Below are 14897 nucleotides of genomic sequence, written 5' to 3' on the forward strand. Positions count from 1 at the left end.
GGCTTGAAATCTATCGACGAAATGAAAGGTCAGACAGGAAGGAGAGAGTATTGTCTGGCCACGAGTCCGGAGCTGGGAGGCAAGAGACCTGGATTTTAGGTCTGACTACCACCAACTTGCTAGATATGACCCTGCTCCTGCCACGGCCCGTTTCCCTGTTTGTAAAATGAGGGGTCCGATGAACAGTGCGGCCCCCTCTTCTAAACCGTAGATTCATGACAAAAGGGAAGGCCGGGCAGCCACTCAGCACATGCCCACCTACATGCAGTAGGCCCATGGCCCTTCCTGCCCAGGGGTCCAGGCGGCTTGCGGGTGATGGGTACGGTGTACACACACGTGGCAGCTGACTAAGCAGGTTTACTGCCTGCCAGAGCAACTTCTGGTACAGCCTTTGTTTAGAATTTTCCACGCCTCTGCTCTCCTTTGATAACAGTGCTGACTACACGTGTGAAAAAAAACCTCCACAGCCCCATCTAAAATGTCGCCCCGTCGCACCCGCCTCTCACAAACAGAAGAACACTGGGAAAGAAAGTGAGCAATGACTCCTCTTGCTGACCTGGCACCAGGCAAGCTGTAGCTAAAGGCCCAAGGACTAGGGGGGTGTGGGACATTAGCACGTGTCCCAACACAATCCCTAACTTCCCAGGTGACGTGGCAGGTCCCTACTTCATCACAGGCCTCCCAGGCATAAGGGCTCTTACACACTGGGCTCTGAAAGGTGCTCAGCGGCTCGGCCCTGTTCCATGGTGCAAGGTGGGACCACTATTCCCTGCAGCGTGCAGTGGGCCCTAGGGTGGGGCCTGAAGCAGCTCTGGCTCCAGAGCTGCGGTGGACTAGGGAACGTGGACAAGGCAGGCTGGGAAGAAGGTCCCCAGACAGAGAAAGGCCCGATTCAGTCCGGTGATGCTCCATAGCAATGGGAGAAGTCAGCCGGAAGGGAAGCCAAGGAGGGTAGCGTTGGCTCTGGCAACCTCTTTCCCTGCAACCCACTTCACTGCTTCCTGTTTACAAACACCCTGGAACGCCAAGGCTGTCCCAAGGTCCCTTAGTGCTGGCAGAGTCAGGGGTAGCTGATGCCCTGAGCATTTCAGTCTGCCCTCCAAATATCACATCACTATTTTCTATGTGTGCCATGCCTTGACACCAACCGGATGCACCGACCTCTGCCCTATGCGGGTGGTTAAGACAGAGGCCCAGAGTGGCAGGGACCCATCTGAGGCCTGAAAGCAAGTACGCCCATTGCCTGGGCTATTTGCCCCATGCTGCAGACTTCTCCAAATGTGGCTCCTGCCTTTCGTCTGAGCTCCTCCCTGAATCCCTTACACTTCACACCATGAGCCCATTTGTTAGGAAGAAAAGTCAACAGGGAAGCTAGAGAGCCAGAGTCTACTCTGCAAGTCAAGATGCACTTCCTCTAAGGCAGGGGTTCCCCTACCAGGTGTACCGGCATGACCTGACTTCCAGGCTGCCCTAGACCACGGGAGCCAGACACCTGGGCGTGGGCTCCGCTGCACTTTGATGAGTATCTCCAGGCATGATGCAGGGTACTAGGCCTCACTTGGAGAGGCCCTGACGATACCCAGGACCACACTGGTGTGACTATTCCTGAGAAAGGGAAAGAAGGAGGCCACTGCCTCCTCCCTCCACATCCTGCTGTGTCCTTCCTGTAGCCCTTGACTCACCTGTTTTAGGGGACATGGTGCCTGATGTTTGCTGGGGCTCCACTTCCTGCTTACCATCTGGGACATCTTTGGTGGCCGGAGCAGAGGAAATCGAGGGGTTGGGGGCTGGCTTGGGAATAGCCTTTGCAGCCTGGGAACTGGGTGGAGTTGTTAGCCCAGGGGTCACATAACCTGAGAGGAGAGACTGAAGAAGCCCAGTGTGAAAGAGGCTGTGACCCCGCCCACCCAGCCCTTGAGTGCATGGCCTGCTGTGAAGGCATCAGCCCAGGGATGCCTAAGCGTGGGCCAGCTCTGTTGGGCTGGGTGGTGGGCACATCAGCCCTTTGTATGTACCTCCTGCACTATTTTAATTAATACATATTTTGGACAGGCACACTTAAAAAGAAATTTCTTATTACTAATGCAAATGGAAAACCACTACTGCTTGACATGTACAGAAATCCCCTCTGTTACAGAATGTGTTTTACCTGGGAATCACCTAAAATCAAGGTGAACCCTTTCTACAGACTCTAAGAATTAGCTACTCATGGCTTCACGCTGAAATGGGGCCTCAGGGGAGGAGACAGCCTGGCTCCAAGAAGACAGGACCCTACTTAGGGGCCCTGGGAAGAGGAAGGGCCCCTGACCTGGGGGGTGGCCCTGGCCTAAGGCTACATCAGGTGGGAGGAGCCTGGCCTGGGGCACCCCACCCCCACCCCCAGTTGCCAATCCACCTCCCTGCAGTTACCTGGGAAGGTGCCACCACCTCATCGTCACTGGACTCTGCTGTGGTCTCCTCCACCAAGGTCTCCTTCCTGGAGGGTGCTGGACCTACTGGAGGAGCACAGGCATCTTGCGGAGCTCTTCGTGAGGGTCCCCAGGATGGCCGGGGCCCTCTGAATGTGCCTCGCCCTCCCGCCCAAGGTCGACTGCTATTCATGGCATTCCAGGCAAGACACCTGAATGTCCAAACCTTCCATCCTAGCTGCCAAGGTCCGCTTACACTTCCCTGCTTTCCCGTGTGTGGTGGGGTGGCCCTGGAATTTTTGCGGGCATCAGCTATGTGAGCCTAATTCCAAAAAGCTGGGAGTGGTCAAACAACAGTGTCAGAGGCATGTGGATCAACTTCATGGGCTGTACAGGTGGGAAAACTGGGGCCCAGTGTAGGATGACCAGGCCAAAGATGTAGAACAAGGGGAGATACAGAGCAGAGAGAGGCCTGAGCCTAGGGCTCCACCAAGCTGCCTCTTCCCCCGTGTAGCCCGCCCCCCCCCCCCCCAGCCGGTTTACCCTGGGACCCTCACCCAGCCTGGGGGCCGACGGGGCCATCTGGGGCCTCTTAGCATCCTCCTCGCTCCCTGAAGAGCTGCCGCTGCTGTCACTGTCATCTGAGTTCCCAGAGGCCTTGGCTTTGGGGCGTCCCGAGGGAGGGGCTGTGGCCCGTGGAACCACAGGAACCTTGGGCGTTCTGAGCTTGTTGGTCACTTTGGCCTGCGCAGGGGTGCTCTGGGGACTTGCCGCAGGGAGTACTCCCGGAGCTCTGTCGATCTAATTTGGTGAAAGGAGAAAAAGTGGAGGGAAAAATTAGTGGAAATAAGACCTGGGGCTTACTGAACACCTCGGTTGAGGGCCGGGCGCTGTGCTAGGCGCTTCCCACACAGGCCTCATTTACTCCTCCCACGACTCTCTAAGAGGGGCAGCCGGGGCCTAGTGAGGAAAGTGCGCACGTGTGCTCAGGTCGCAGGGCAGGTAAGTGCTGGTGATGGGACTAAGGCCCCTGGCCTGCTGTGGTCTTTGATCACTGTCCCCTCCAGGGTAGGGCCTGGCCCCCTGGCTCCCCAGCTCACCCCACTTGAAGACGGGGTCCTGGCAGCAGGAGGCTGAGCCTCACTGGCTTTCTGAGCAAGGACCTTCAGGGCAGCCTGGGTCAGCGGGAGGTGAGCCAGATTCCTCTTTGTCACCTGTGGACAGCCAAAGGCAGGCCTGAGACTCCTGGGTTCTCAGGGGCCCTCTCTGCCATGCTCTGGTCAGATCCTATCTGCCTGGGATGGGAGGGAACCTGGACCTGCAAGGAGCCATGGGGCTGGAGTGAGGACTGAGGTGGTCAAAGGGGCCATGCCATGATCTAGGCAGAAAATGGTGCCAGACTTTAGGTTATGAGCTAATCACATAATTCTCAGAAGGCCCAAATACTTCAGCCCTGGGGAGGGAAGTGTCCCAGGCCCCACCCAAGACCCCCCAACTCAATCTGAACCTTCATGGGGTACAAGTCTCTAGCCCGGTGGCTGCCACAGCCTCCTCAACAGTCTCCTGGGTGCCACTCCTGCTTCCCAGACCCACACTCAGGGAGAGAACTGATAGAGAACTGGGTGTGACTCCTCGCAGTAAACATCCCAGCCCCCAACTGCCCTTCCGTGACCACGGTCTTTCAGGCCTGGCCCCTCACCGCACACCACTCCCTTCAGCTCTGACCCCCAAGGGCCTCCCCAAAGGGTCCCTGGCCAGCTTGCCCTGGCCAGACTGCCACATCTGCTTCCACGCCACCTCCTTGGGGAGGCCATCCCTGCCCATCCTTCCCAAAGCAGCTCGCCCCATTATCACCAGTTTATGTTGTTTCCTCCAAGCACCCAACAGTTGGTGAGGACTTTATTTTTTGGTTTCCCTTTTTAGTGGCTGCCACCTCACTTGGGAGCTCCACAACGGCAGAGACCTCCCTGTTTTCTTCCTGCTGTATCCCTAGTGCCTGGCACGGACGGACACTCAGCACCACCTGCTGGCTGAATGGCTGCAGTGACCACAGCCCAGATACCCGCCCCCGCCTCCCCAAGACTCTCTTCTGCCCTCTCAGAAAGAAGGGGTGAGGAAACAGGAAAACGGACTGATAAGACCCAAAGACCACTGGCCTGGGGGGCCAGGAGACCTGGGTCTGGCCCTCCCTAATCCTGGAGAAGTCTCAACCCTCTATCCTCTGAACAATGGGCCATTAACTGTGGCCTGCCTAGTTTTTAGTTCCAGGCAAGGACCAAAATAAAAATGCACTGAAAATGGTAAAGGCTAGGAAAATATTAAATCACTAGTATGGTACCCTCAAAAAGGGCAACTTTTATTCATGGCATCTCAAAACTGGGAGGAAAAAAACCAAATCAAAAGCCTAACCAACCATGTTGGAAAAGCTGATGAGAGACTCATGGAGCAGTGCTGGCTCTGCCTGGTGCCATGTCCCCAGATGACTCTTCCCGCCCACTTAAAGGTATCCCAGGAGCTCAGATCCGGGTAGAGCCAGCGGGCAGGAGAGGCTCTGGCTGCGAGGGGCAGCTAATCTGGGGGGGTAGGTGAGAGCAACTGCAGTCCCACCCAGTGAACGTGTGGGTGCAAGTGGGGAGAGTACGGAGTCCCCTCACCCCGCAGGTGTGCACATTCGCTCCTGTCCGCCAGGTACCTGAGTGGCTGGTGCCTCCTGTTTCTTGCCTTTTGTCACCCGATTGGACTCTTCACTGTTGCTGGCCCCAACAATGCTGGTTTTGAGGGCTGTCTTTGGGTGGGCAGTGGGCGCGGTTACCATGTTGGTTTTAATGCCTGAAATAGAGCAGGATGTGGTGCATGTCAGGGCGCAGAAGCCCCATGGCCTCCCCAGAGGTGGCAATACCCAATTTATCTGCCCTGGCATGGTGCTCAGCGCACATGCAGTAGAAGCCTATGTAGTGCCCTCCCCAAGCCTTCCAGGCAGGAGCTGTCTCAAGCGCCCCGTTACAAGGCTCGGGGAGATCACGTGGCTGCTGGAGCAGTGACTCTGGCTCTCTCCTCAGCCCCTCCCCCCACTCCAGTCCTCCATGATGTTCCCCCTCAGCTGGCCCCGCTGCTACTCCTGAGCAACGGGTGGGAGCACTGGTGCCAAATGAGACTTCCTGTGTATTTAAAACAGTCTCTCATGGGAATCATCACAGCCATCTGCAAAGGCTCAGTTACACGATGCTCACTGTAGCACTATTTATAAAAGCTAAAAATCTGCCCCAACTAAACCCTCAGCTTCGTCCAACATGGCACTGGCAAATAAACTATGGTATGTCCACCCAAAGGACTACTTTGCAGCCAGCAGGAATCGTGCTGTAAATATATCACGTCACAACATATCGAATAAAGATTATTACGCATATGTACAGCATGGTCTCACCAAAAACCAACAGGTATAGCTTAGGTTTTTATGAAGTTTACAGCTGTAAAACGCCCAGATAAACTGCTCAGTAATTATTCCAGGCAGTGGGACTACAGGTGATGCTTCTTTGTGCTAGTCTGTATTTCCTAACTAGCCTACGGAGATCAGGTATTAACATCCTCATAAAAAGTGTCATAATAACGATAATGGCAATTACCCATTTTCTTGCTATCACTGGTAGAATCAGATTCTTGAAAAGTCAAAGAAATCACAGATTTGGTCCTGTCTCAGTTGTTGGATGAAATCTTTCCCTGCCAATGCTACTGTTTCAGGATTACTTAACCCCCTTACATGCCGCCATGAACTGGAGGCTCACTACCACTTCACCACCCTCCCCACGTTTAAGCAGTCCATTTTTACAAAGCTCTTCCTTAGACTACGTAGAAACCTGGTCCCTACAGCACCTAGCCTGTGTTCTACTCTTTGAAGCTGGCACGGAGAAGCCCTGGCAAATATTTCTCCTGAGCCAGCCCCTCATCGGGATGAACCAGTGCAGGGCCCAGAGACCTTGCCCCAAACTCTTCTTATGAACAACTTGCTTTGTAACTCTGCCAGAGACCTTTCCCTTCTGGGTTTCGATGATGTGGGGGGGGGGGGGTGCGGTAGGGGGTGGTGGTGGTGGTGTGTGTCCACCCCCTCCCAGCCAAGCCTGGTGGTCACAGCAGGGAAGTCACCCCTGCGTGCTGGGCCCGCGCTCACCAGGAGCCAAACATTGCGTAGCAGGGATCACATCCTCATCCTCGCTCTCTGAGGAGGAGCTCCTGGCTGTGTTCTCCGAGGCCTGGGCCTTCTTCGGGGTATTTGCAGCCTGGGCTGGCGTAGGGGTAGCAGCTGGGCCAGCTGGACTACGATTAAGTTCGATAAAAATCAGAGGGGTTTTAATCACCTTGAAAAACAAAAACAAAAAAAAACACCCCTCCAATGATTAAAGGCTGGGCCAGGGGGAGGGGAAGATAGGGTCAGGGTAGGGTATTACAAGGCAAGGGGATCCTGAGAGCCCGGGGCAGCTGGACACAGAGGATTCCAGCTGCCCAGGGCACTTGCAGCTCATTCTCAGCCCATAGCACCTGCTAAGATCCAGCACAGCACCTCACAGATCACGGAAACCCATCTGACTCTCACAACGAACCCCTGGGGTAGGCAGTATTAGCTCCATGACACAGATGGGAAAATCACAAGTCCCGAGAGGGGAGGAATGGTGCCCAGGTCAGAGCCTAATGGAAGCAGAGCCAGGAGCAGAATGTCCAATTCAGCCTTTTTTCCTTCAGGTGGCTTCAGAGACAGACAGACGCTTGCTGAAGTCGTAATATATGACCACCTAGTTTAGCCTAGTTGTTCCCACCCCAGGGATTCTGATGCAGCCCGTGTCATGTGGCCCAGGATGCAGCAACCCAGCTACATCGACCAGTACCTTCGATAAGTAAACTGCGCAGGGGCAAAATCAACAGGTTACGACTGAAAGGACCCAATGTAGTGTGTGCTCCTTATGTAGACACAACATAAAAAATATCATTCACAAGACAATAGGGGAAATGGGGACACTGACTGGGCAGGTCAATTTTTTAGGTGTGACACTGTATTGTGGTTTGGATGAAAGGGGCCTGGTCCAGAGTTCAGAACTGCTGAGGCTGGGGAGGGTATATGTGGGTCCTTTATGTTGGTCTTTGGGTGCACTTTAAATTTTTCCAGTAACAAATGTTCAGAGAAAGAGAGCGGCAGCTGCTCCCTGGCATTCTGCGGACCAGAGTGGGAACCGCAGCTCTGGTGAATGTGCCCACTGCACGCGCTGCACGTGTAGCCACAGCCAGGGAGCGGGGAGTCTGCTTTCCATTCCCCAAAAGTCAGGCCTGGTCTGAGTCCTGCTCCGTCCCTGGCCAGCAGGGAGACCCAGGGCAGCAGGAGGGAGCTGCCTGAGGTCATGGTCTGGAACCCAGGTCTCCTCCATTATCCTGTCCACTGCCTGAGCCTGATTCCTCACCCTGCCCCCAGGGTGCTGTGGGAGAGGAAAAGTGAAAAGTAAAGCAGAGAGGTGCCGCCCAAGGGTGGAAGCTCTGCTGGGCTCGGGCCCTTCCTACCCCTGCCAAACAGCCTCCCCCGCGGCTGCTCTGATCTGCCACTTCCAGAGCCTTCCTGCCCACGTGATGAAAGAGAGAAGGATGGAAAGTGGGAGAAGGCTTACAGTTGAGGGAGGGGGGATCTATATATATGTGAGAAGACACAGGAACAGATTGTCAGGGACGAAGAGAGGCAACGAACCCACTGAGGCAAACAATAGCGTCTGGGATGTTAAAAGCGGCTCAGCAGCAAAAGCCGCCTCCTCCTTGTTCCACCTGCCCACGCCGCCTGCCCCGGCCTCTGGGCTTCATGGGGTGCAGGGGCACAAAGGGACCACGGCTGAGCCCTGTTTCTGACCCCATCTCTGCCATGACCTCACTGTGTGGCTGAGCCCCTGAACTTGGTGAGCCTCAGTTTCCCACTTGTTGAAAGGGCTGTTAGTTATGCCAGCCTGCGTGTATTCACTGGAGGGGCTCTGATGTGCTTTGGAAAATGCAGAGCGCGGTACACACAGCAGTGAGGAGGGCCTTCCTTCTGGGCTGGTTAGAAAAGGCTAATGGGATGTTGAAGCAGACTGAACATTTGCTGTGCCTCCCTGCAGGTGCTGGGCAGTAAGGATGCAGAGGGTCAGAACCAAACCTGGGGGCAGTGCTCACCATCACACCATCACCTGCAGCAGCTGACCTCACCACGACCGTATCCTCACTCCGGTCTGGGGCAAAGTAGGGGTTGGGGGGCCTCCTAGCCCAGGCTCCTGACCCTGGGCAAGGGGCACAACTACGAAGGCACTGAGGGGGCAGAGCTCCGAGGGCATCCTTCTCCAAGAGCCTCTCTCATAACTGTCTGGGGCTGGTTAACAGATCCTGGGCCACCCTATCCCAGGGCACCGAGAAATCCCACTCCCTGAAGATGTGGCCTGGAGCCTCCATGGTTTGCAAGTCTTCAGGGGGTCTCACCCCAAGAGTCAAGAAAACTGAAGCACAGAAAGGGCAAGTGGCTTCATCCAGGGTGACTAGCAAACTGCTGCCAGAGCCAGGACTGGAAGTTAGTTCTCCAGGCACCAGACAGGAGCTCCTTCTAGGACCAGCATGCCAAGCCTCTGATTTAACAGCTCATTTGGTTTCTTACAGTCTCTTTTTTCTCTCTGCCTCAACCTGAAACTGAGGGCAGGGCCTGTATTTTTTTAATTTGGTAGCTATGCCAGACCCCAACACAGACCCTGGCCTGGGGTTAATGACAGCACAATAGTGCAGAGCCACAGACCACCCGCCGAAGTCTCTCTCAAAGCAAGTGGGTGGGCCCCATCTCCGGCAGGTGGAGAGACTGAGGCACAGCAAGAGAGCCTGGGAACATAGCCACAATCCCCTCCCTCTCTGCCTCCCAGTCTGAGTCTCTGCCCACCACCCTGCATCGATCCCTTTCCTCCCGTGACGGGCTAATAATAAAAAGAGAGCGAAACTTGTCCATAGAGAAGTGCTTGGTAAAAGTATAATAACGATAATAATCATAATTAGTGAGCTGGGGATTAAGGAGCTAAAAATCCCCCGGTTTGGAGGAGGCAGCAGCTTCCCCAGGCTGTGCCTTTTTCCCTGAATCCTCCCAGGGGAATGCACAAACTGCCGACTTTTTTTCCTTCTTTTTTAATAGGGACTCCAGAATCTTCAGGACTAACGTACCAATTAAATGGTTCAGTTTAAGCATGATGTTCATTTTAATTGTGTTAGTCCGCCCCCGCAGAGAAAGGCACAGCGGCCCCCTCCCTCCCAGCTGTTCAGAGCCTCCCGGGAGGAGGCAGCCTCCCGAAGGAGCAGAGGGCAGTGTTCGGGCCCTGCTTTCCTCTTTCCCTGGGAGGGGTGTCAGGGCAGGACCCAGAAGCTGTCAGAGTGCGGATGGCCTGGGTTCTGCCCACTTATCAGCCACGTGACATCAGGGCATTTCATTTACATTTTCTGAGCCTTATTCCTTTCTCCTTAAAATAGGAATTATAGGAAGAACTACCTTCGTAGGGTCGCTTAAACAGAATAAGGCAAATCTGGAGCTTAGCACAGATCCTGGCACACAGGAAGTGACCAACGATGTTAGCTGTAGTTGCTGAGGTTTGTTTTTGTGATCTGTGCCATTGAGAAGAGAAAGGCTGCGAGCACCCTATCACTGGGCATGCAAGAAGCATGACCTTACTGACGAACTAATTAGCAAATGGTATATGCTGTGTGAGGGAAGATGAATAGAGACCCCACTGGTCTGGCAATTGCAGAACCCCAGTATCTCTGAGGGGACTGGCAGAAGCTTCTAGGAGCTTGGGGCTAGAGGAGGACAAAGGGAAGTTCTGTTGGCCGGAAAGGCCTGGGATTCACACAGAAACTTGGACAGCAGCCCAGTGGACGTGGGTCTCTGAGTTGGAGATTGGGCCAGGCCCACGGGATTCCAATGGCACTTGCAGAGAAGGCTCCCGGTTCTAAACAGGAAGCAGAGATACACAGGGAGCGCAGGGACCAGCATCTGCCCCTTCCTCAGCTTCTTACGAGTCATAAGAATTTGGGGCTTGTTAAGGCCTTGATTCCTGACATCAAATGGGCAATGTCACGTGCCTTCCTGCAGGATAGGTGCACTTGCTGTTAGGTAGTGTGCTGGGGACCCGTGTCAGCGCATGGACGCAGGCGGGAGGGTGCTGCCCTGCCTGTTTACAGCAGGAACTTCAGGCCTCAGAATGGTTAAGGCCTGTCTAGGATCCTGGGGCTGGTGAGTAAGAGGGCTGGCTCTGACCCTACACTGTCTGGCTCCGAAGCCTGGACATACAATGACGCTGCTGCCTAACTCATGGAGTTACTGTGAAGATGAATGTGTCAAAACAGCAGAAGGGCTCTAGAAACTGTGAAGTGCTGTTTAAATGGGAAAGCTCTGTCCTCGCCCCCCAGAGGCCTGCCGGCCCAACTCAGAGCCTGCAGTCTCCTCAGAGAGAAGGATCGGCCTACCTGGCTCGCTGGCAGCTCCTCATCACTGCTCTCCGAGGAATCCTTGGCGTTCTTTTCCTGGGATGCTGGGGCTGGGATCTTGATTTTGGTGGTTTTGGAGCTACCCTCCTTCTGAGGAGATAAGCACATGGTAGGAGAGAGGGGGTGTTAGCTGAGGGGGACCGGGATACCACGGCCAGTGAGCAATGACCCTCATGCACGCTCTCCAGGGAAGGCAGCGTGGCCCCTTCCTGCATGTGCATAGGGGGTATGGCTGCTGGCCCTGTATGCCCCACAGCCACTGGAAACACAGGCTTCTACTCTGCTCATCCTCTTGCCAGAGCTGACTCTGAACTTGAAAGGGATCTATGGGTCAGATGCTGCTAAAACCCGAGGAATAAAGTTCTGTTGGCCGGGCATCTGAACAAGAGGTGACAGCAGCCTGAAACAAGGTTGTAGGGGTGCACCAGTGGCCCCAGCATGGCTGTAACACCTCAGCAGGCTAAGTGTTCTAATGGCTGCCATCCCCTCCTGCCAGGCCAGGCATAAATGAGTGGGGCCAGAGGAGGAGTAGGAGAGCAGTGTGAGGAGCAGGCACTGGTGGTGACCAGCTCAGAGGAGCCCAGGGCAGGGCAGAGGGCAGCCCTATGCCTCTCCACTGGAGTGAAGGCCCCACCTTTTGCTATTCAGCTCAGCCAGCAAACTGAAGCCAAGGCTGCTGGAGCCTCCAATTTCTCAAGAGAAGCTAGATGATCCTGATCTATACATGTCACTTCCCAAATTTTTAAGTGGGTCAACTAAAATGCATACTGCAACCGCCATACCCATGTCTTCCTTGCTAACGGAACCACGGCTCTGTTCTGGTGGCCCTCACCCTAGGTTTTAGGAAAGGTGGCCCCTTCTGCCAACCAATCATATCAGTGAGTGGCTTTGGTGGAGACTGTCCCTTAGATCTGGACAAGGAGACAGGTGAGGTGAAGTCAGCTAAGGGATTTCCTAGCTCTTTATGAGAGATGCCGCAGCCCTCCTGTGACAACGAGGCAGGTGGAGCATAGGGATGGAAGAAATCTGGGTCACTAAGAATGCTGAGCTGAAGGAACCTCTTGTACAGCAGCCTTATCTTGAGACTTGGTGTACTGTTAGACAACCAACCCCCTTACTACCAAAGCTCTTATGAATTGGTTTTCTCCTGCTGATTAGAACATCCCGAGGGATGTGGCAATTCATTCAAAACTTAAAATCATCTCTTCTGGCCTCTCAGAAACCTGTTCTCCAGCTCCATCAGAGGGCTACCAGAACATTCTCCAATAATCCAGTCACTTTGTCTTGCCCTCTAGACTATAAGCTCCTCGGGGACAGGGCCAACATCTTTCATTCCTTTATCTCTATCAGCAAGATGGTGCTCAAGGTTGGCCTGATGCACCAAAGCCAAGGTGAGTGCTAGGAGCGTTTAAAAGGCTTCTCAGTGCTTGTTTTACTCACGAAGAAAACAAATCAGAGGGGATAGAGCATGGCCTGGCACAGGGATTTCCAGCCTCCTGAGAAACGGAAGGTCTAGCCACACAGAGGGTAAATTTCTGCAAGGTCACAATAGTTAGAGCTGACAGGGACAATCTCTTAGATAGAGTAAGGGCTCTTTAGTTTGCCACCACTCCCTACAGTCCCTCCTGATGCCAGGGCTCAATGTCAGCTGCTCTATCACCTCTGGCAGGCCTAAGCTGATCGTCTCCATCACATGTCTGAGCCCTGTGAGCTCCGGAGGTCGTTACCCTGAACCTCTGCAGGATACAGCAGCCCTGCTGCCTTCTGCAGGCGACAGGGAAGCCACCAGATGAAAGCCGGTTCTTCACTCCTTCTTTCTCCCTACCCCGACGACTTCACACTGAGCTAGACAAGCTCTCCCTGGAAAGATGTGCATTCCTACATGAGGCACCACACCCAGGAGTGGGATGTGACTTCCTCCAGATCCCCAGGGCCTTGTGGCACCTACACTACCATCCAAGCAACCCTCCCCATGAGTCTGACATAGTCTTGGCTTCGTGTGCCCTGGTGGGAGTATCTGGCTTAGCCTTCCATGGGACTGGTGTGTCCATTCAAGTTGCGGAGGCCTTGGTAGATATGGGAGTGCAGAGGACACTTCCACTGGGGAGGCCTTAGTTGAGGGGGTATTTATAGCAGGCTTCACCTAAGGAGATGTGGAAGGCATTCTGGAGTCAGAACCTTAATCTGGTCATCCTTCCTCACCTGGCCCTGAGCCCAAGTTTTGACTGAGAAAGAGGTGGCCTGACCTTGTACCTGCTTCCTCATTAGGCCTCACCTGGGCTGGAGTCACAGCCCCTGGTGCCTCTCTCTCATTGTCTGACTCCTCCTCGCTGCTGCTCTCTGAGTCCTCCTCCTGCTTCCTAGCCTGTGTGGCTGTGGGTCCTGTCTTCCCAGAGGGCGCTGGGGCAATCCCTTTCCTGGGGGACCCTGTGGTGGGGACTGAGGCAGTTCTGATCTTCATGGTCTTCCCTGAGGGCTTTACCTGGCATAACAGAAACCAAATCAGGAAAGGGAATGCAGAGGGACAGAAGAGCTGGAGGGGGCATACGTAGCTATGCTGTGGGCAGCTCCCGGCAAGGAGGGGAAACCAGAGCTGCCACCTGCCCTCCCAGGGCCTCACCTGAACAGGTGCCTCCCCCTCGCTGCCTGATTCTTCTTCGCTGCTATCTGAGTCTTCCCTGACTGGCTTCGGCTGGGCCTGGGCTGCTCCGGACACTGCCTTCCCCACAGCTGGCATGGACATCTGTCCCTTCACTGAGACAGCATTGGTCTGGGAGGTTCTCGCTGGTGGCTTTAACTGAATCAGGAGGAGGTAACAGTATTGGGGAAGGAAGTAGACAGCATAGCTCTTTTTAGGTTAAACCCTACCCGTGGTGTGATGGTAAAGAGGTCGCTCCTGCCTGTGGCGGGCCCTTGTCCAGGCCGGGGCTACTGCTTTGTCCTCCTCTCCACCACACCCCCAGCATCTCCTGTTCTATCCCACGTGCTTGGCCAGGGACCCGTTTGGCTTGCGCAGCTGTACTGACCCCTTTCCCGGGAGCTGATGCTGCCCCTTTGGCTGTAGCCACTCCGGAGGAAGCTGGGTTGGCTTTGGTCTGAGGGGTTTTCGCTGAGGTCTTCACCTAGAAGGAGAAAGAGAATTGTGGAAAGGAGAAGGTGAGATGCAGTAGAGCAGTCAGCCAAGAATGCTGATTTTGGAGACAAATGTTTGAGTTTGGATTCTGGTGCCTCCATGTAACAGCTGTGTGAACCTGGGCAAACCATTTGACTTCACTGGGCTTCAGTTTCTTCTTTTGTGAGGTAGGGATAATAATAAAGCCCATCCATGAGGTTATTGTGAGGATTAAATGAGAGATTCACAGTGTTTAACATAGTTTCTGGTACATAATAAGCACTCAAAAGTCACTATTGTGACCACTTTTCTCAGTGTTAGCTAAGCACAAGACTACCCAGAACACAGGTGTTTTCTAGGCTCCCTTTCAGCTAGGTAGCCATAATTAAGCTCTAGCTAATAGAATGTAAGTCGAGTATATGTTCGACATTCTCACACATGTAAAAAACATGTGTCTTCTTCCTCCTGGCTGGCTGGAATGCTTAGGTAATGGCTGGAGCTTAAGCAGCCATCTTAGTCTATGAGGTGGGAGCCAGGTACTGAGGGTGGCAGAACAAGATAGAGAACCATTTGGTAAGTGTTTCTTCAGCTTAACCTAATCTTAACTAATATCCAGGGAATCCCCAAAATGCCTGTCAAGGTCCGCAGCAAATATAGACCTAGAGAGATGAGAACAATTAAGAGTGAAATCCTTGACAGGAGTATGAAAGCAAGTCCTGCTAATGTGAAATACCGCATCTCAAGGCCCTTGCCTGAGCCAGGGCCAAACTGTCATTTGATCAGTGCCAGAAGAAATCCTTCACACCCCAGATTCCCTTACCCACATGAGAACAAATGAAATTAAGAGTCAGGACTTAAGTCAT

At 54.0% G+C, this 14897-nt stretch overlaps 1 protein-coding gene across 13 annotated transcripts in view; it reads right to left on the reverse strand.

The window, feature by feature from the left end:
* TCOF1 (treacle ribosome biogenesis factor 1) overlaps positions 1-14897 on the reverse strand; it is a 38469-nt gene that overhangs the window by 3384 nt on the left and 20188 nt on the right. For 6 of the 13 annotated variants that reach the window (XM_036224384.1, XM_036224385.1, XM_016118725.2 and 3 more), the window contains 10 exons: positions 13949-14044; positions 13543-13719; positions 13198-13404; positions 10902-11012; positions 6574-6760; positions 5101-5237; positions 3509-3622; positions 2966-3209; positions 2410-2495; positions 1683-1866 (listed from right to left, as the gene is read on the reverse strand). In XM_036224384.1, coding sequence (XP_036080277.1) covers positions 1683-1866; positions 2410-2495; positions 2966-3209; positions 3509-3622; positions 5101-5237; positions 6574-6760; positions 10902-11012; positions 13198-13404; positions 13543-13719; positions 13949-14044 — 1543 coding nt within the window. Of the gene's footprint in view, positions 1-1682; positions 1867-2409; positions 2496-2965; positions 3210-3508; positions 3623-5100; positions 5238-6573; positions 6761-10901; positions 11013-13197; positions 13405-13542; positions 13720-13948; positions 14045-14897 lie in introns of those variants that run through there. The other 7 variants (XM_016118723.2, XM_036224383.1, XM_016118728.2 and 4 more) reach the window with 7 other exon arrangements.

This window comes from Rousettus aegyptiacus, unplaced genomic scaffold (assembly GCF_014176215.1).
Source record: "Rousettus aegyptiacus isolate mRouAeg1 unplaced genomic scaffold, mRouAeg1.p scaffold_m13_p_7, whole genome shotgun sequence".
Lineage (NCBI taxonomy): Eukaryota > Metazoa > Chordata > Mammalia > Chiroptera > Pteropodidae > Rousettus > Rousettus aegyptiacus.